Source organism: Cyprinus carpio, chromosome A6 (assembly GCF_018340385.1).
Source record: "Cyprinus carpio isolate SPL01 chromosome A6, ASM1834038v1, whole genome shotgun sequence".
NCBI classification, from domain to species: Eukaryota; Metazoa; Chordata; class Actinopteri; order Cypriniformes; family Cyprinidae; genus Cyprinus; species Cyprinus carpio.
The window spans coordinates 23,071,474-23,094,392 of NC_056577.1; the positions used below are offsets into that span (position 1 = coordinate 23,071,474).

At 37.1% G+C, this 22,919-nt stretch overlaps 1 protein-coding gene across 2 annotated transcripts in view; it reads left to right on the forward strand.

Annotated features, from left to right (window-relative positions):
• The window catches only part of LOC109053267 (neuronal growth regulator 1-like), a 106,157-nt gene extending 88,105 nt beyond the window's left edge, over positions 1–18,052 (forward strand). For both annotated transcript variants that reach the window (XM_042758486.1, XM_042758487.1), the window contains one exon: positions 13,315–18,052. In XM_042758486.1, coding sequence (XP_042614420.1) covers positions 13,315–13,415 — 101 coding nt within the window. In that variant the 3' untranslated portion in view covers positions 13,416–18,052. The remainder of the gene's footprint in view (positions 1–13,314) is intronic.
• Positions 18,053–22,919: the final 4,867 nt, after the last annotated feature.

Sequence of the window (22,919 nt, forward strand, 5' to 3'; positions counted from 1 at the left end):
AAAGGTAATGTGTGTAATTGTTTTGATGTTAAAATACTTTCTCCTGTCCCAGCTTAATATGCAGAGACAACTACAAGTAAGCCATTTATCGGCTGGTTTCCTTGAGAAGTGTAAATACTTTGGCATTATCAAAGCATTGCTCTGCTTGTTTGTGCAGCCTGACAACACCAAGAGTGGCTCTACCAATGCCATGAGTTTGGGGTGTGGCTATCTGTTTGACTGACCAGTGGCATACAGGGGGGTTGTTTGGGTAACCAGTAAGGTTTTTTGCAGCTCTACGAATGAGGATCTTCAACATGCATATTATATTACCACTATAATATGCTAGAGTAAAATATATTGGAAGATGTTTTTGTTGTTGTCTTTGTCACTGTAGTTACTGCTATAATTCCTCTATAAACAATAACAAATCACCTCTTGCTCTCTCTCTCTCTCTCTCTTTCCCTTGGATAAATCCAGGAGTACACTGTACAATTTTGGCCAAGATTTAGCCATCTGAAACAAATTTTGTAAATCCTAAAAGATTCCTCTGATCCTAGGCTAAAATATGAAGCCTTTGGTCTCTAATTTGACATGTTCACCGACAGCCAATTAATGACCATTGCCATCAAATTTAACCTCCAACGAAATTCTGGCATTGTCAGAAGATTTGGCGCACAGTCCTGCAGTGTGACTTCTCCTACGATGGACGTCAAGTTGTCTTCGTTTTTTAATACAAGCCATGATCAAAATGAACACTGGAATTTTTGGTGTAATGGTGCGTGTCCACTGGAGCAAAGCCGTGCGAGCACCTTTAATTAATTTATATAGAAAATGAATGAGTGCGACTGTTAGCCACCATTTCATTACTGTGTAATACAGCTCACCTTCACCGAACGTGTCATGGGTTCATGTTTCTTGCACGAGTCCGTTTTTAACATGTCTTGATCGTCGTTCAGTCTGACATTAATGGCTCATGTTATCTTAAAGTTTGTGTTTATTGTGATGTTTTTTTTTTATGGTTGTAAAAAATCATAAAGGACTATTATAAATCGCACAGTGTGCACCCGGCTTAAAATGGGTGCTTCTTTAATCAGATCTCTTTAATCAAAGATATCGTGTGCCCCATCATCATAAGCTCTAAACATATTTTTTAAACTTCAAATTCAGAAATTTGCCTTGAGACCTCAGCTCTCCCAAGGGCTCTACATTTTCATTTTCTAAATACCTCAGATAACATCAAGACTACACACAGGCATGCAAAAATTTCCTTGGGATGTGTTACTTTCTCTTTCTGTGTTTTGCGAAAGATTAAGGTCAGTGATGTCTTTAACAAGAGATCTTAAGTTGCGATTCCCAAGAACTTTTTGCCGCCAAAATTCCAAACACTTTTTCGAGGATCCCGCCAGAATGTGACTAGTCAAACAATCAACGTTAATAAGTCCCGTCTTACATCCTGTCCACACTGACAATGATAATTTGTATGCGAAGGATTGGCAGGCACTTTTGTCTGAGCTGCTTTGAGAAAAGAGGATTAGTGAGTTTGCTTTGCTTTCGTTTTTACTGTCACAGAACCTTTTGAGTGTTACAGCGTTACCCCGGTGGTTCTCTCTCATGCGCCATCATCAAAGTAAAGCGGAGGAGTATTAAAACCTTGACTTCCTTCACCCAAGTGTTTTGCGGTTCTCGTGGGGGGGCTTTTTTATTATTATTCCCAGAGATATGTTTGCTGCCTTGGGTTGTTTATTTCTTAAGGCTGTACATGTTTTCCATGAAATTAGTTTTTTATAGTGTGTCCTTTCTTTTCTTTGTTGACATTTGGATGATTGAAGTGGGTTTATTCTTTAGATGAATAGCAGGTCTTTTGGAGCGCTGAGACGGAGGTGTCGTTCACCGTCTGGGGAAAGAAGAGGGAAAACAGTTTCACTTAAGAGACTTTATTTTACAAGCAGATGTCAGATATAATTTGGTGCTAGTATAAACTCACATTCTGTTGAAACACAGAGCTTGGCATTTTGACTGCGCTTGCATTTGGCTCTTCCAAGGGTTAATCTCAATTACAGTTATTCAAATAACTATGATTGGATTTTTTGATCATCCTGAAAGACGGGCATAATTAGTTTTGTCTTGTATTAGTTTCTTTCAATGTCTTTAATGAAGGACCCTGTGGGTGGTGGGTTTGTTTGGATGCCACGTTCATGCACTCTCTCGACAAAGCCAGATTTGAAACTATTATCTGAGTTTTGCTTCATGGCCATGATGCAAATAAGACCAACAAGCAGCCTAATTGTCTCACAATTAGCTAAATTTCTCTTGACCAAAAAAGCTTGCAGTGGTATTTGTTGTTCTTATATTTTGAATGGAATTTTTATGGTTTAGATTGTGAGAAGGATCATTTTTAATTGCTGTCTGTAGAGAATGTGTGATTTGAAGTATTCTGCAGGACAAATGATTAGATATTTAGTCTATGTTATTGTTGTTTAGTAAATGTTACACAGCTCAAGAAAAGGCTTTAATCATAAGGGAAGAGCTATGAAAGTGCTTCACTTTTTAATTCAGATTTTCTTTTTGTAGACAATGAGTAATTTATAATTTAATAATTGGTTTGCATTGAATAAATCAACAATCATTGTTAAGGAAATATGTACATTGTATATGTACAATATATGTGACATCTGACATTTGAAGCAGTTGTATAAATAATTACTGAAATGAAAATAAACCAAATTCTTCTTTCTTTTTCCTGCTTAAGAAAAGCCAGGATGACCGGGTTTTTTTTTTTTTTTTACACAATAGTCTGAGGTGAGAAAGGTACTGTAGATACCTAGAAGGTTTACCTTCCTCAGTTTTGAAAGAGCATATTAATTGACAGTGAACCACCACAAAATTGGATTTTCATTATGATGGGAAAACTGACACTTTCAAAAATGCTTGTGAACATTTTATCATTAGCTTCTTGGCAGAAGGCAATTTGGCTGCTCCCTGGAGTTTAACAACACCTCAAACACCACAAATCTTATTCATGAACATAATTTATTCGAAGCGCTTTGTCAGCTTCATAATGTGGAAATAGGACTCTATGTGGAGAGGAGTGGTACAAGGAGATGAATACTGGAAAACACTGAATTTCATGACTTTACTCGTAATGTTGTCATGCACAAAGAGTGCACTAAAGGTACTTGTCTCTATGATCAAGGGATCAGGGTTTGTCTGGTTAGCATGGCCCTCTTAGCCCCTGCTGGTAGATGCCATAACTGTTTGGCAGCAAAAAGTATTCCAAAATAGCAATGTATTCTGACTGAATAAAAATAGATATTTTTGCCCCTGCATCTTGAATTTTGGAGGCATTTTTCTAACAGTACTGTTGTGTGTTGTGTTGTGTTGTGTTGTGTTGTGTGTTAAGAGACCCTGCACTGGCCACTTTTTTAAGTATTTAAGAATTCTTAACGCTTTCGAGTCATTTCTAAGCGCTCAGGCAATGTTTATGTACAACTTGCAAGCTTAAGTGTTACTTTTACCCACAGAATACCTATAGTAAAGGGTTTCTGTGTTGTTTCTTCAGCTCTAGTCTTGATTTTTCCAAGCGATGGATGTATTTCTGACAGGGCTGCAATGTAATTTGCACCACGGCTGCCAGAGGGGGTCGTAGAAAGGGTCAATATCCCAGCCTAATTTGTCGAGAATCATCAAGTAAGGCTGATCAATAATTTTTGACCCCTTCCAGAAAGGCTCAAACACAAAGGTATAAAGCACTTCCTGGCCTGAAGCGATGGGAGTTTGACAGTATCCATACCAAGCTAAAGTGCATGTGTCACTGTGGGGAGTTTGGTATTTATGCAGTGCTATAAGTCCCACAGATAGTGTCAGAGTGCCTGAAAGGATACAGCAACGGAAGAAAGATAGACTGGATTTGATGGTGATAACATTTGAAGGTTTGTGTGCGCGGAAGTGCTTGTTTTTGAGAGTCATTGTAGTTGTTGTTGAGACTGTCTGGTGCTAGCAGTCCTGTCAATCAATATGGCCTACAGGGCCGGCAACATGAATTTTGAATTAAAACAAACAGCAACAGAAATAGATAACTCTGAGGTACTACGTTTCGTCTTTCATGAGATACTGCGTCTGAACCAAAAACTTCCAATCCAAACACTCTAATGGTCCGATATCAGATAAAAACGTGAGAAAACCACTAGGCAAATGTTCAGCAAATAATGTAGCTTATCTTGAGAATACAGTTTGTTTGCCTGTGGTAATGGTTTGTTGCATTATGTGGCTAAAAGCACCATTTCCCACATCCAGCCTTCCAGCGGTGAGAATTGTTCACAAAAAACCATCCTGAGCGGAGAAGAAGAATAGAAAGGAATAATACATATATTAAACAGATTTTTAGTATTCTGCAGGTGATCTTTGCGCTCTTAGAAGTGCATAACCAAATAGTGCGCTGAATGAATATAGCTCACTCGTGGACACTATAGCTTTCATCCATGTTTTCCCAGGGCTGTGCACAATAGGTTCCGGAGTTTCATCCTCATGTAATTGACTCATATTTCATGCTTTGGAGTTTGAAGTATCTGATGATAAGAAAGCAGTGAGCACAGATAAGAGCTAAAGGTGGCTGTTGCTGTTTAAAACATGTAGATTTTTTACATATACTAATTAGTGCATCCACTGCATATTTTAACTTCACTCTCCATAAAACATAACTACACTTTTTATCTGGGCTTAGTGCATGACTGTGCTTAGGAAAATTTTATATTCCAAATTAAATTCTACACAGTTGGTGGTATTATATTCTGTATCACATGCTGCGTTTAATGTTATGCTTCTTTAACTTTTATATAAAATAATAAATTCTTTATGTAAAAGGGTAGTTGAAATGTCAAGCAGTGACAAGAGTGTCCTGTTCAGTTTGATGTTGGTAGGATTTTGTAATGTTTTTTAAAAGAATTCTCTTATGCTGGCAAAAACTAACACTGAAACCATAATCTTGTGAAATATTAAATAAAATGTGTTAAATGTAAAATTACAGATATAAAATTAAAGGTGGTTACAACTGGTGATAAGCTAATGGACATGTTATATGTCATTTACCCCCATTAAAAGTGAAAAATGCAAAACAGGGAATCTCTAACAGTTGCATTTCAGTTTTTCATTAGTCGTGTCACATGATGAGGAGGGGGAAGAATGGAAAAATGTTCAGATTATACAAGCACTGGCTGATTCAGCAATGAAGCCTTGCGTTACTGCTCCAATTCATGGTACTCATTATTTACGCCACCCATGGGACGCTTGTTGATGAAGGAGGCAAAGACACCGAATCTCCCATGTTTACACCACAGCAGATGTGTTTCCTTTTTGTTTTTCCAGAGGAGTTTAAAAGAGCTTGGTGATGTCTTTAGTACACTGCGATCTAATCAAAACCCTGTAGGCATAATTATGTGCTGGAAATAGTGGCGTTTAAAATGCAGCGCAATGATCAATCAATACATTGGGTCAATTACAGGCAATAACTTTCACGCTTCCTTGCTCAGAACAGAGAAGGCTGAGGATGAAACGTGCTTTGAGGGGAAAGAATGTTTGGTGAAACAACATTTAAAAAGTGACGACATCGGATGGTTATCACACAAAATATGTCTCTTTTTAAGAAGGTCCAGTATGAAAGTGCCACCTGTGCTGAAAAGTGTATATAATAAGGGAAGTGAAATTAAATGTCTTTTTGTTGTTGCTGTTTCGTCTGCCGCAGTCTCGCATCAAAAAGCTTTCCTGCTGTGTTGGTGTTCAGGTGAAGCTCAAGGCCAGGCGGAGACGCAGTCGAGTTTTATTCAATACCAGCATGTCAGGTGAACTCCTTATGTGTACAATTTTGAAATTAGCTTTTACTCAGCACTGAATCAGAATTTAGCTCATTTTTATCTCATCAGACTATCAAACATAGTGTTAGGCTCTATTTATGATAATGCATTCCTGGGATTTCAAACACATTATCATTATCACAGCAGAAACATAATAAACATTTGTGTCAAAGATAACAACCTTTTCAGTGCCCCAAGTTGTAGAAAGGTGGTTAACTCAAAACTGATCAGACAGTTGCACAGACACTTGACTTTCTCCAAGTGCTTTTCAGTTTTGACTCATAGTGGCAGCTTGTTCACCATGTGTTTATTCTGTCAATTGCTGTTCAGATTGTAATTGCAGGCATTGAGTTCTTGTTTTATGTACTAAATCATTTATTCTCCTTGCTAGAAACTCTTTGTGCAGTTTCTTTGTTTCACTTTCTTTCAAAAATTACTAAAAGAGCCATGTTTTATGTACATGGAATTCTTTTTATTACCATATATATTTCAGTATAAATAATAGGAAGATTCAAATTTTTAAACCAATTAATTACATGATATTCTGAATAAGAATAAGTTACATAACAATATAATTGGAGTAAATAAATGCATCAGAGTTTGCTGAGAAAAGCCCACAAATAAAGGTTATGCAGTGACATTACATTACTTTAGAAGAGTTTTTATTGCTGTTGTTGTTTCTGTATTATTGAACATTAGCCAATCACTGGCCTACAGTCCACAGCAATCCATTTTTGGACAATCTCTCTGTGCTATTTTTTTAATTGTAGGTCTACATAAATCAGTCAGTCTTGTTGTTCACACTGACATCTTTGGTTGTGTTTGAAGTAATTCAATATAGAAAAACATGTCTCGAAACCCCTGCGTTCTGTTCCAGTTTGTTTGCGCTCCATCCAGCTGTTTTTGAATTCAATAATGGTGTGAACAGCCTCTTACTCATTCTGTGCTGCTTAATTATACTAAATGAATGTGTTAAATTGACAACCCTAATGAATAAATGAAACGGTTTCATTGCAAGTTTTCGGATTTCACGGATAAGGAAAGAATTTTTTGCTAAAAAAGCAAGAGCAGTGTGAACAGGGCCATATTCATAATGGTCTGCTTAATTGGGCTAAATAAATGTGTTAAACTGACAGCCCTAATGAGTATATAAAACTTTCATTCTGATGCTGTTTAGTTGCTGATTTAAGATAAGGAAAGTAGTCCAAGCGAAGTTTTCGAACCTCCAAGTACATGCAGCACAATAATGATACCAACTGGCCGGATGTTTGTGCGAAAGCAAGCTGAGGAAAACAAAATTTTTCATGTTTGTTCTATTATGAGACAGGGAATTAGGTAGTTTATCATATGGAGAGCAGAAACACTGAAAGAGGACTTAAAGGGAATATTTGTCAAATTCAAGATTGGAGATGTGGGATTTGCGCCAGATTGCCAAGGACTCGGCAGAAGCTTAGGCCTGCATGGTGAGGCTTTCTCTGGAGGCAGTAGAGGGAACAATAGGCCACTGATTGATGGTCAAGGACATTGAACCCTTCTCTCGAAGCCAGAGAAGACTAGCCTCCAGGGAGAAGGGCTGCAGCCAGCCGTCGTCTGTGCAGATTACCTGGAAATACAGTCACACTCACATAACCACCATTGAGATGATTGCTTTCAGTTAATTATGTAAACTGCTGTTTCGTTGCCACTGCTGTACTATGGTGTTTTAGGGAGAAGTGATTCTGGATTTGCACAACAGTATGAATTTAAAACAGTTGACTATATTGAATATGTTTTATTTTATTAGATAATGAGCCAACATTAATTTTACTAAGGGCCATCGGGGTTGTGCAAAATTCATAATTAAAAAATTGCCTCCCTTTCAGTTAATGAGATCAGATTTGAAAGAATTGACCATGCCTCACAGGAAGTTGAAGTGGAATTTCAATTGAAATGTCAGGAAGTGGAATTTACTAAATGGCAATTCAAAGCAATTCAATGTAATGGCATTTTATTTATTACCACTGTTCTTACATTGCTGCTGTTCATAATGTACATATAACCCTACATTGCTGCTGTTTATAATGTACATATAATCCCTACATTGCTGCTGTTCATAATGTACATATAATCCCTACATTGCTGCTGTTTATAATGTACATATAATCCCTACATTGCTGCTGTTCATAATGTACATATAACCCTGCATTGCTGCTGTTCATAATGTACATATAACCCTACATTGCTGCTGTTTATAATGTACATATAATCCCTACATTGCATTCCTATTTACATTCTGTACATACTCTGCTTAATACTGTATATAGCAACTCCACTGTATACTGTATATTCTGTAAATCATAGCTTCACTTACTCTGCACTTATATGTATATAAAACACTATATTCTTGCACTTCTGGTTAGATGCTAACTGTTTTTCATTAGCTCTGTACTTGTACTCTGCATAATGACAATAAAGTTGAATCTAATCTAAAAAATCTAATTTGGGGAAATTAGATGTTTATCACCCTGGGCCATAAATCTGTTCAACTATAAGGCCTATAAAACTTTATAAGGACATTTTCAACTTTTTTCAAACTTTCAAATGAGGCTGTCAAGCTGATATTAAAAGTTTATCTTGCCACCCTTTCCTTTTTTATTAATAATTTGACTTATGGGGCTATGTTAATGTTTTTTAAAATTTCAGTTTATATGCTCTTATGTTCAAAATCAAAAATACAGTGAAAGCAGTAATATTGTGAAATATAATTTATAAAAACAATGACTATTTTCTATTATATAATTTCTAATCTTAGCAAAGCTAAATTTTCAGCAGCCATTACTGGTGTCTTCAGTGTCACATGATCTTCAGAAACCATTCTATAGTTGAAAACTGTATCAGTGTTGAAAACAGTTGTGCTGCTTTATGTTTTCATGGAAATCTGTTACTTTTGATCAGTTTAATGCATTCTTGCTGAATAAGAGTATTAATTTTTCAAACCAAAAAAAAATCTTAAATTCTTCAAATATTCGAATTGTATTGTACTTTTAATTATTCAAATTTCAGTACTGTTTCCTCAAATTCAATTCAGGAATTGACTAATCAGAACCAAAACTATCCATTTTATAGTAATACAATAAAAAAGGAAACTGTGGAAGTAATCTTATTATAACTGTAATGTGTTTTATCACAGCATAAGAGCGGAACAAAGAGGGAGAGCATTGAATGGAAGGATGAAATTCATTAAGTAGCTTAACGATGGGTCTTGTGCCAGTTAAAAGGAATGGTGGGACTCGAACTAGCAGCTGATTATAGGGTGGCAGCCCCTCTTTTTATTCTGCGCTGTCTCACCAACAACATTATGCATAAAAAACTTAAGCAGTTAACTAAATCAACCAAAACAAATACACAAAGTAGAACAGAGGGAGAGCTCTCATTTACTTTAATTGGAGGCTTGTACTTATATATAGGCTGTGCGGAAACTTCTGTCTGTGGCCTTAAGCTGTTCCTCAGCGTTCATTGTGCAGAATTATAATATGTGTCCTCTTCATAATCATACAAATGGAAGGCGTTGTGAGCTTTAGATAGAGTGCATAACCATGATTTAGACACACATGACTGATTACTCCCTGATCCGAACTTAACTTACATTGATGCTCTTGCATCTCAAGATATGCCATCTTTAAGCGGTTAATCTGACGATTTGTTTTTAAGTGCGAAATGTCATGGCATTCCTAATACTTGAACTAACTTCAATCATATGTCTGTGGGACCACCATGTTGTTGCAAAAGCCAGTGCAATAACCTCTTTTCTCACTGTATTTACACACTTTAAATTTAAAGCAGTGTAATCACAAGGCAGCCATTGTCTGGATGGGGAGGGGTTGAGTTAATTAAAATGGCAACTGCACCGTCACAACAACAGATTGATTTAGACGCAGTGGGATATTAAACAGCTCCCTAACTCACACAACGCAGCCAGGCAGGTAATATTGGTGCTTTCCTTAATTGCTTCTATAGTGCCAGATGATAGGATGTTTCTGGCACGACCCTGAATCATCGCAGACGTTCCAGTAGCTATTAGTCCGATGGGGCACTGGAAAGAAATATACTGTAGGGACAAAGCGTTTTGTCCTTTTACCTTTCACAGGCCATATGGCGTTGTTTGTTTTTTGATGAAGAGTGCTTATAGTTAGATACTGCAGCAGGTGCCTATAGCCTAAATGATTCTGTTCCATTGGTAGCGTTGTGCACACTCTGTGGCTCTGGCAAAGGGGCCAACGCAGGATGTGAGCTGTTTCCATGGTTACCGGCTCCACTCTCTCTGCCTAGCAAAAACTGTGTCATTATCCGGTGCTTTGGATGGAGGCAGAATGAAGCCGCAGTTTACAGGGCAGTTTGCTCTCCACGTTTCCAGCCCTGGCCTGACCATGCATCTCACGCACATCATCACAATTTGCATCATTTTCTGTCTCATATACACATTTATGATATTCCGTCCTTCCCATTGCAGGTGGCTGTAATTTTTTGGTATAAAGATTTTTAAGCAACACTGGTAATTTAAAGCCATAAAAGCTGAAATGGGAGCAAAAATGGATGCGCGGCTTTTCATTTGAGCTTTGAGCACCCTTTTTTTGCAATTCATTAGAGGACTTGTCACAAAGCAATTATTTTATCAACCGTCCATGCACAAACATACTTATTACTGTCAGATGTGCTATTTGATGCCATGATTCAGTCTTATTGTGGTTTTCAATGCGGGAAAACAGTTCAGACAAATGAATCCATATCATAATGTCTCCATTAGATACTGTCATCACATGTATTCGCAAATAGCGCGCATAACAAAAATTTGCTGGATGTAAAAGAAAGTCAGTATACCAGCCAGGACACATAATCTCCTGAGTGTGTGAGTGTGTATTTGTGTGTGTGATGTACTAATCTCCTTAGGTAGGCCAGTGTCTGTCATTAACAGAGCGGTGAAACAAAAACTCTCATGAAGATGAATGCCTGTACACTCTCACACCTGTTCTGAAGCATCTCTCCTGAGTACTACAGTCAAGTTGTTTTGCTTTAGGGAGAGTCCTGAAGGCTTTCAGCCACTGAGATCTGTGTTGGCTGAGAAAATATGAGCATTCCTAGCATCAGCACAGGCTTATCACTGTAGTTTTGCAAATGCAAGCATCACTATTACTATTGCTTTTGCTTGGAAATTAAACTTTGCCTCATACCAAGCTATGGATGTGAATAATAGTTTTTTGACTATCGATCACCGAGCAACCAAAGAGCAACATAGAAAGAACCACTGAGTGCACTTTGCAACTACATAGCAACCTCCTGGCAACCACCAGAATACCCTAGCAACCACAAAGCAATGTGCAAATAAGAACTTATTAGAGCATTAAAAGCATCTTACTAGATGCTTACTAGATGCTAGAATACACTACAGATTTTTGTTCTGATTTACAGTCTGGAGAAGGTGATGCTAGTTGCCAATTGGTAGACTTCACAGAAAATCTCATAGTGTATGATGGCCACAGACTCTGTTTTGCTTAGCTTCAGGCTATGAATCTATCCAGTCAGAGGATATCAAACATATTTGATATTTTGAGCTGATTTTAGAACACATATTGTTTTCATTTGTCACGTGTCTCCTAGCAATAAGAGACGTTTCTGCATGAGTTTGTTGTGCCCGAAAAAGCCTTTAAAGGGTTTTTTATTTTGTGCCTGAAACATCTGTCATTAATTACTCACCCTCATGTCGTTCCAAACCAGTAAGACCTTCGTTCATCTTCGGAACACAAATTAAGATATTTTTTATGAAATCAGAGAGCTATCTGACCCTCTATAGACAGCAACACAACTGAAATGTTCCCATGTCCAGAAACATAGTAAATACACTGTACATCAGATAAAACATACTATGTGACATCAATGTCTCAACTTAAGTTTTGCAATGCTACAAGAATACTTTTTTTGCACAAAGAAAACAAAAATAACATAATTTACTCAACCATTCTTCTCCCAAGTTACGTCTTCTGCCATTTTAGATAGCATTACAATGCATATGCGCGCTTTCCCCTAAGCGTAAACAACACTTATTACGCAAATTACGTTCATGCATGCACTTTCCCCTGAACGTAAACAAACAGTGATTATGTCCAATACATTCTTGGGTACTCTCCAAAATGACAGAAGACGTAACTCGAGGGAGAAGAATGGTTGATTAAATTATGTTATTTTTGTTTTCTTTGCGCAAAAATAGTATTCTCGTAGCATCGCAAAACTGAAGTTGAGCCACTGATGTCACATCGACTGTTTTACCGATGTATTTATTATTTTTCTGGACCTGGGAACATTTCAGTTGCGTTGCTGTCTATGGAGGGTCTGATAGATCTCCGATTTCATCAAAAAGTTAATTTGTGTTCCGAAGATGAACAAAGGTCTTACGGGTTTGGAATGACATGAGGATGAGTAATTAAAGACATAATTTTCATTTTGGGGTAAACTAACCTTTTAAGGTCTGGTAGTGTATTATCCTCAGTCGTTTAGCGTGTGATTGCCAGTTTTTCCTCTGTAACTGTTTACAAAGTCAAAGGCAAGTGTATGATGCCTAGTGTTTTAAAATCTGTTCAGATTTTAAAAGGCGTGTAGTGTATTCCATCCTTTAGCTGCTGCATAGTAACTCCTTGGCAACCATCCAGAACACCCTTGCAATGGCATAGCAATGTGCTAAGAATCTGTATAAGTACCTCGGTGATATTCAAAACACCCTTGCAAAGGACATAGCAATGTGCTCATAACATCTCAACAGCTAAATATCAACTCCTTGACAACCACCCAGAACAACCTAGCAACACGCTTGCAACCACATACTGTAGCAGTGTATAAAGAATCATGCATAGCAGTGCCCCTGGTGACCATCCAGTACACCCTAGTAAAGGAAATAGCAATGTGCTCATAACATCTTAACAGCTGCATAGCAACTCCTTAGCAACCACATAGAAACATGCCAATACTGGCAACCATGCAGAACAGCCTAGAAGCATGTCAGCAGGTTTTTGCATATTTAAAATATATATATATATATATATATATATATATATATATATATATATATATATATATATATATATATATATATATATATATATATATATATATATATATTTATCAAAATTTATTTTCATTATGGATGAAAGAGATTTGATGTGTCCAAGCAGGTTCAAAGGTAAAAGCAGAGAAGGCAACATTATCATATGTTTGAGATGAATTGTTACGCTCTCTTATTTTTAAGTTCCCAGCATGGGTTTAAAACAAGGCGTCTTATTGAAGGACTCCTTCCGGCATCCAAGCTCGTTGTGAGTCTTGATTTGAGAGTGTGACGGCAGGCAGCGTGAGCTCCGCTCATATGAAAAGGGAGGAGGTACTGCTTGACTGAAACTATGACTAGCTGCCAGGAGAGAGAGAATCTGCTAATCAGCGTGTGTCTCTGCTCTGTTGTTTACAGCACCCAACACCGCTCCGTATGGAAGTACAGGAGGCGCTGAAGTCCTGCTGGCCTGCCGGTACCTGATCCTGGCTCTCTCTTCTCTCGTCAGCGTTTACTAGCCCTGGGGATGGCCATACACAATGACTGTAAAGAACCCTTTTGAGCATTTACAGATCCTTTGACATTGCTGATGGCTGGATCCAATCTGGTACAGTGTTTTTGGAAAGCAGCGAGGGATTTTAATCAGCATTGCTTATGTTGGGATGGTAATTTTCTTCTGTGGTGTTTGTCATCATGTAAATACATACGGTTTTAGAGGGTTGGGTTTCTTTCTCTTGTCTTATTTTCTATTCTTTTCTTTTCCTGATTTCCCACTTTGTGAATCAGCACACATTGTCCCCTTCAAACGCTCACAAATTGGCTGAAAGCACACTTTGTAAAAGTGAGGGTGTGTGACATTAGTGTCTTTGTTATTGAAAAAGGAAAGATGCACTAGTGTGCCACCTTGCTCTCCGTGCTGGTACATCATTCTCATACCCATAAAACGGGCAAAGTGTTTAAATAATGTGGTTTTTGCCAAGCTCATTTAAATCCAGTGAACCAAGAAACACTGTTTAAGATTTCACAAAGGGAGAGATATTGAAATTGATATCAAACGAAATACAGTCAAAGGCGAAGTGAACAACTGAAGAGCAGCTTTAGTTTAATACGCTAATGCGCGTGGTTTTTCCATTGACGGTGAAATATGATTATTCATTTTCTGGACCAAAACTACAGCCATACCTCAATGGTTTAGACCTCTGGGCTATAGACCCCAATTGCATTTAACTGAATTATGTAGAGTATGATCATAAACCTTTCTAGTTATTCTAGAAATACATGAATTAGTTGTTTTACTGCAGGAAAAAATTCCTAGATTGCACTCGAGATTAAAATATGTAAACGTATGAGATAAAGTTCCCTCTTGTAAAACTATTTGTGAGCCTAATTGTACAATTAAAATGAGCCTCATGCAGTGGTCAAAAGGTTACAAAACAGCAAAGCAGAGTTACAGAGCTGTCCTTTCTGCCCTGGGGGTCTTTAAAATAAGAGCTCTAATATAAAAAAGGAATAGAGAAAATGCCTATTTTGCATTTGACATTATATTAAATAAGATATAAAAATAGCACATAAAAGACATTCTTTAGTTGTCAGCATGCAAAATAATGTAACAGGCCAATCCAAAGTAAAAACTGGAGGGAAAGCAGTAGAAAGTGTCATATTTGATGTTCACTTTGATTAATTGACGAAATAATGAACAGTGTCTAATGGAACTTATCCTTCAAATCATTATTGTCTTTTTTCTTTAATTTTATGGAGTATGTTTTATGGTTGTAATAATTTGAACACAGTTTTTACGATGTATTAACATATTACCTGCTTTGCTTCTGTCAGTGTGAAACAGTTTTGAATGGGGAAGCAGAAAAAAAAAAAGAATATGCACTTCCCTTGTGGGGACAATATGAAACTTTCAAGTGTGGATCCAAACATGTGAATGAATATTATTTCAAAATACGTATGCAGTATGGCATAGTTTACAATGTTGTCTTTCATTTTAGATGCCACAACTGTTGTTGATTCTTGTCAAACGAGTAGAAGTTGGAAAAAAGAACCGTTTGTAATCAAATAATCAACTTTTAACTTTTAACTCAGAGGGTGTGAACCAGTCATACGGTATAATAGAAAATGAGTCACATGTGTGTATATTCGAAGAAAGTAGAATTCATTTTATCTTATTGGTAGAGCCAGTGTCTAGGTTTAGTTTAACCTCTACCCTAGTTCCCACACACTTGTTGTATTCTAAGATGTGCAGAAATTATAAATGTGCTGCATGTCAAATTAATATGTATGTTAAGGTGGCCACTTACCATAAATCGATAATTTGAGAACAAAACCAGTTTCGAGGCTGCTTTGACTTAATGAGATGTGTTCCACACTACTGAACATCACTTGGCCTGTCTGTTGAGCTATTATGAAATGTTCTTTCTATTTGAAAATCATCACAGACTCATTTCTGCTCAGTGTGCAATACTGGGTCCTTTCCTATATATTCAGGCTATTTGGTTAACGTGTGACAAGTTTACATTCTTTTTGTGTATTATTTCTTACACAAACTATATTTTCAGTGACAGGAAGAGTCTGAATATTTCACACTTACAACAGATATATTCTCTTGTACACAGTCACAGAATCATATAGATTTTACCTATATGTCCCTTAGAGTATTACAGACCTGAAAGCCTCAAAGATCAAACCGAGGGATGTTTAAATATTCATCGCTGTGAAGGCCTGGCTCTCGCCATTGTGATGTAAAAAGTAACATTGCACTTGCTTATCATTACCACAAACCTCCATAATCGCAGATTAACACCAATCACTTTGACAGTTAAATACTCTGCATTTCATTTCAACGTGAAATAACATTTTGAGGCAACTCTAGAAGCAAGTACTGTATAAAATGTGCCTTTAAACGTATTAATTGATATGATCTGTTGCCATTCCATGTCAAATGCCATATCTAAGCCTCATAAGCATTTGCCATGCATATCAGTGTCGTGCAGTTTTTCTGGCTTCTTTCAGTCCAAACTAAAAGCTAATGAAAGGGGCAATTTTTTTAATGTCTACCAATTTTGAGTTCTGTAAAGATATGAAAGTAGCACATGCTCTTTTAATAAATATTGTGAATGAAACATTAACAAAGAGCTCATTAAAGCATCATTAAAACTGCATAAGTGGATATCAAGATAAAAAAAGCAGACAAGAGCATTCATGCATGCATAATTCTCCTAAAAGTTACAGCCTTTCAAAAGAGTCTGTAAATAACAGGCAAATTTTCACTCTGAGCATCTAATGACTTGATAATCACATTCCTGGACATGCATTAATATTCAATGACGAGTTTCGAAATTTCTCCCATCAGCCAAGCACTCATTCGCAGAGTTGTGACAGGTAAACGGATCTTGCGTGGTGCTGGTGGTCATGAAAACCCGATAGTCCGATGCTATTTTCAAATGGGTTCAAGTTACTGCAAGCAACACGGTATGTTGTGGCCCAAGGAGACCCCTTGGGTTCCAATACCTTCCCAGAGTACTCGCCGTGTGGTATGAGGCAGCAATTTCGGTACTTTTTTAAATCCTATAAGCACATATCGGTATAAAAAATCTGTGGTGGATGTGTAACTACCCGTGTACGGTCCAAAAAAACCAAACATTTGAGATACTTTATCTCTTATCTCGAGCGAAGCTGCTGGCAAGACAGAATGAAGGTGGTAGTCGGTATTTCAATGATTAAAAACCTGTCAGCTCCATCTCTGTCTTGGCCAGACTCTTTTGAAAGTCGGTTTGAGAGTGCTGTGTGTGCGGTCAGGGTAGGTGATTCTTCTGACCTGGCAGTTAATAAAATTCTTCCTGTGCCTTTGTCAGTTTCTGGAGGATGATTTTGTGGAGTGCTGGAGGGTGCTGCATTAACCAGCTGTGAGCGCTCACTCTCCCAGCAGCACTCTGGCAGGGCTGACGGTAATCTACATAAACCTCTGTCCTTTTCAGAATGCTTGCCAGTAATTGCAGTTTTGCGGTATTCTAATTGACTCTATGGAGCACCGTAAAGAACAAAAACCTATAATCCTTTGCGAAGCCCATTTGGTTTGCTGCCATTGTGATAAACCTTCAAATGATACGAAACTGATGACAAATGAAGCGACCACCATGACTGTACTTAGCCGGTAGGAACGTTCATTGGCAAAATATTTGTCTGGATAATAAAGTAACTGCCAAAATGAGAACGAGTGAATTCTAAAGCTTTTTTTTCTTCCTCGCCATGAAGTGTTTGTCAGCCCTCTCGCTCATTATTTTCACTGAGCTGGAAAATAAGTTAGCCAAGCACTGATGCAGTGGTTATGATAATGCTAAGGTTTTAACAGAGCCGTCTTTCGCTGAGCTCTGTTTGAAACCGCCGATTGTGTCTCATCAGGAGAAATGTTTAACGTGAAAAGCAAGGGATCAATTTAGAACGCAAGTCCAGGATTTTATAAAAACACACCATTCTCTTTTATTCACCGTTATGTCTCATTAGATGTTGGTTGGCCTGGTAATTGTTGCTAGCTGTTTTTAATGGCATGGGATATTTGTGTTGGCACTGTTCATATCTTAAGCAGTTATTTTGTGAAGTGGAATAAATCCACCAGTGAAACCACCTGTCTGCTACTGAGTAATTGAGCACAGAGGACACCCACCAGAACGATCCAAATTTACACTAATTCTTTTTGGAAACATTTGGTGAGCTTTGGTTACTTTTAGTATATACATGTTTATTTGATTTCGGTACCTTTTATTTTGTTTTGTTCAATTTGGTGAAGTAAAATGGACATTGTAACCATATTGAAATTGCTGTACTTTTATTTCCTCAACTCTTTTGAAGCTGAAATTTCTGTGATGAGAAATTTGAAATGGTCATCTTTACTTACATGTGTATGGAGATACTTTAGCCACCAGGGATATAGTTGTATATTTTAGGCTCTAGATCACTGGAATGACATATATGGCTTTAAGTGGCATTGATATATATTGATATTTGTCAAGAAAAAAAAAAAGAATCATATACTTTAATTACTTTAAAGCTTACATTGTGTATAGCACGTATGCAAGTTCATTTTCATCATGTTTGATGTAATTTTGTAGCAGTGGTTTGATACTAATAAAGTTGGAAGTTGGTGACGGAACTGTGAAATGTGCATTACATGATATTTAATGAAATGTTATTATTATTTTAAAGTCATCTGCATATGATATAATTAAGACAGAATGCAAGATGGTGTGTTTTATAGCATTTAGAATAAATATGAATACATTTAAATTCATTTCCAGTAATTAAGACTACAGACTTCTATGCGAAAATGTTACATCCCACATAATGTCGCACTCACTGTAATAATGAAAACAATTTATTTGTTAGCTCATTTGTTAGTTAATTTGTTTCTCTTTTTTGCTGTCCTTTTCAATCAAGTGGCATAGATAGACCCATTTAAAGTGCATTTACACCACAGTGCTGATCATGTTGTTGACAGTGACATTTTCTCTCATTATGGAAACATTCCTCATGCTATAGCAGGATTTTTTTCTGTCTTTCATGTTAACATTCCTCGTTTGGTTTCTCATCAGGAACATAATGTACTGGCGGGTCTGTAGAAGTCTAAAGAGTTAATTCCAGTCTTTGAATTTCCATGTCAGTGGTGCATGGCCTGCTACACTAGGATCCAAGCAGTGCCTCATGGGAGACGGCGTTTTATGTGTGCTGGAAACAAGCTGACCTCCTGCTGCACTTGATGAAAAACCCAAATTGCCAAAAAAGACCATTCCCCTGTGACTACATTTGGTTACATCTTGTGCAATTCATGTTTATAGAGTGCATTCTACACTAAAAACCTTTCACCTTTCGTGGTGAAAAACATGTTGTATAAGCGTGGTCACAAAGTGAATCATATCCAGAGTTCAGTGTGGAAATGATTTAGTACTGTGAGTCTGTCAGCCTCCTCCCACATCCCTATGACAGATGTCCACACTGCAGCATATTTATCTTTCATTTGGAGATCAGGCCAGGTCATTTTCAATGGCCCTCTTAAAGCCTCAGTTAATGGCCCACATCACAGTGTTCCATCAACTTCAAGAAAATGAATAAAGAACACCAGTTAGAGGAGGTGTAACGCTGCAGGGTTTTTATTATTATTATTATTATTATTTGTTTGTTTTTTTGCACTGTGCATCCCAAATTTTTTATTTAATATTTATATTTATCTGCTACAAATTAAAGTAGAAACAATACAACTCAATGTTTGTTGGGTTCAAGAGGATTACATTGTAGCATTAAATGAAAACCTGGACATCAGTTAAAATTGTGTACACTGAAAAAATTATGTAGAAACAATTTTCATTCCGCAATTTCACAATTAATTACAAAGAAATAAAAAATAACACTGAATCAAACATGAAGTTTTATGATAGAAAGACTAAAACAATATTTTCTTTTAAAGCATACTCCACTAATCTTTTATTTACATGAATTGTATGGTAATCAAGTAAAAGTAAAAATAATAATAATAATAATTAAATAATTATTTAACATAATTTGAATTCGCTAATTATAATTATTTAAAATCTATATGGTAAAGCATATAGAAAAAAAAACTTTAATTCAAAACTTAAAATAAAATTATCCTATTTTTGTTTACAGTATCTTTGTGGGTGTTGTAGCATCACGCTGGAAAGTAGTGTTACAAAGTAGTGTTTTCCCATCTTCTGTGATATTGCATTTTTTTTCTTACATATGAAAAGATTGGATGCTGTTTATTAAATTAGAAAACCAGATGTAAGTATTTACTTCACAGACAGTCTTGCAACTGCTGCTCTCACCTCAGGAGGGCGGTCATGTGTGATAGTGATTTCACCCCTGTAGCTCAAATCTAATTGGTTAAACCGATGGTGTTGCAAATCACTATGTGTGGCAACACTCCCCAGTCTCTCCCTACTAAATACAGCTCCAAATTAACATTAGTCATAGATCAGTGATACTCCCTGTTGTATTTACAATCAATAATAGAATTATTATTTTTTTGATGTTGCGAATGAAACTGTGTTCAACTCATTGCTTGTATTCATGCAATGACAAAAATAGTACAATTATGTTGATGTGACTTGGAGCTTGGAGAAAATGTGCTGAAAACAAACCTAAAAACTCTCTTAGATACATCATTCATTGATTTCTCAGCACAGCACCTTTACACAAAAGTTCTCACAGTTTGCACAATTTCCTAATTTCTTTGTGTTTAAGAGTCTCATGCTCCTCTTATCTACAGTTGTCCTCCACTGAAGGTTCTTTCAAGGATGTGATTTCTGCAGTGGACTAATAAGATTGAATTGGTGTGAGTTGGCTTCTCGTTGATCTTCTCCATGTGCAGACGGAGGGGGAGAGAGTGACAGGAGAACACCTGCAAGTGGATTAATGAGGGAGAGACTGCTCTCCGAGCTGGCCATCCTACTCCCGCTAATTAATCCTGCTGGTCATTAGCAATAATGGTTAGCTTCATTCAAATACCGGCCATTTTATGTTATCTCCATACTGAAACTTGCACAGTAACTGTGCCCTGCTTAAAATACAGGCTGAGATGATGAGGGTAGAGATTATATATAAATTCTGTCATCTGTTTCATTTGCTATTCTAAATATGTATGCTCCTATTTTTCCGTAAAAATAAAATAAAACAAAAATCATAGTGACCATTTCAGCTAAAGGAATCGATCACCCAAAAATGAAAATTGACTCACCCTCAGGCCACTCAAGATGTAGATGAGTTTTTTTCTTCATCAGAACAGATTTCTAGAAATGTGTCATTTCATGGTTTGGTGAGCTGTTTGTCCTATTTTTTTGATGGGTTTCGTCAGATTGAGAGTCCAAACAGCTGATAAAAACAATAATCCACAGGTAATCCACACGACTCAAGATCATCGATTAACATCTTGTGAAATGGTTTAGTAGTTTGGTTTAGTTGGTTTGTATGGAAAAGACATGTGCTAAGGTTCTTCAAAAGACCACATTTTTGTTCCAAAAATAAAAACTCATATGGGTTTATTTCAACACAACAGTAATAGTATTTTCATTTTGAGGAATGATCTATCTCTATAGACAAAAAAAAAGCGATTTGTGGGAGTTATAAGGATGTGAAAAACTTGGCTATTTCCGTAGGAAAATTCGATAGAATTTAACTAGATCTCTTAACATCCCACTACAAACAGACACATACACACTTTCTGTCTTTCTCTATATGCTTGCCTTATTCCTATGCTCATGACAAATGAGAAGCAACTCCACATGGAGAAGAGAAAGAATGAGAAAGGACGTTGTGAGGGAGAGACTGAAGCGGTGAGAGAGGGAGCCGTCACACAGAGTGCTTCCTAAAATCATGTTACTGTGTCATTATCCCACCTCTGCTCTTTTCCCAGCAATCATATTTGGAGAACATCTTTCAGGAGCTCTCAGTGCCACAACAACTGGTAAGCATGGCTAATGGAAATTTAATCAGTGACAAGAGTGGAGAATCAGTCATAATGCATGTCAAACTGAATGCACCCTGATAAGGAATAACAGAGAGATGCAAATAGTGGTTAAGGGAGGCTTCGCTGACAGACTGATAATGCCCTCATACTTCCTGCGGCAAGCGCTGAAGGCTGTTTCATGTGAGTGTTTTATTTAGAGCGTGGTTTATGATTATTTTTTTTTTTCATTGATTTTAATGTCACAAATATGAGCACTCCAGCAAAACCAAAAGGCACAAGGATGCAAATAGCCCTCTGTTTATGTTTTTTTCATTAAAGCAATAAGAGCCAATCTAATTAGGACATCAAGATTTCAAGCAGTTGTTTCTTGCCTGCTTGTTTGTTGGGTTGGTTTTCATTTTTCATACTTTCTCCAGGCAGAACCTTGTAAGATTAAACCAATAAATTGCTTGCAATTGTTATTTAACTTGGGGTTAAATTGACTGCACATGACAAAAACCTAAACAAATCCCTCTCATCCCATTTCAGCTTCCCCACTGGTAAACAGAGCGCTATCTTGTTCCACCAAAGAATTGCCATGAGCAAGACAGCGCACAAAAACGCAATCTACAAAGGAACAAAACTGGGATGCTCCACCAGCACACCACGCATCCTCCGTGTCTCAACTTACCCGTGAAACAGGTTTCTTAAGGCTAGAATCATGCAAACGTTCAATAAGAGCTTCAAATCAAGCTTGTGTGAACGTGAATGGTACAGTATTTAACCCTCTCTGTTGCTGTGGCCTTGTAATAGGTTTTGTTTGAACAGTGCTAGAACATTGTAAATTAAGATTTCATATTTGTATTGTTAACCATATTCATGGTGATATTTACTTGTATCCTAAATATGTTGGATGTAGCACTGCTTGGTCAAATATATGGATATCAGATATGTTTAGTAATGAAATTTCAAGTTTTGGGTATTTCTACTTTATTTGAGTATGTAGGTTGACTTGCTTCACTGTTTGAAAATAAAATCAATATTAAAAAGACCTTTAAACTTAAATCAGTCAAAACTGTGGATGTGGATTGATTCCTCTCCTTTCAATGAGACACCTGAACTTATGTGTCTATCACAAGCTTTGTCAGTTCTGGGGGCAATTGCATTCTTTAGAAAGACCTAACAACCTGCTTAAGCACTCTCTGGGGTATGTACATGGACCTCTGATTGGGAATCACAGTTTAAGCACAAAGAAGAGTTTGCAGACTATAAGCTTGATCTTTATTATAATTAGATGCCCCAACCCATACGGATGGCAAACTGAGCTGTGTAAATTATCACACACAAATCATCTGTGGCAAATAGGAAAATGTGAAATGGAGAAAACAGGAGGAGGGTCTTCTCCTCCTCCTGCACTGTAGCAGAGGAGGAGACCCATTACAAATGGGATCCAGGAAGGTTTATATTCTGGTGTTGGCTTCTTCAAACAAACCTCTTTAATGCAGGGTATGCATGTGTAAGTTCATATTTATTAATTGAGCATATGGCTGACTGTGTGAGT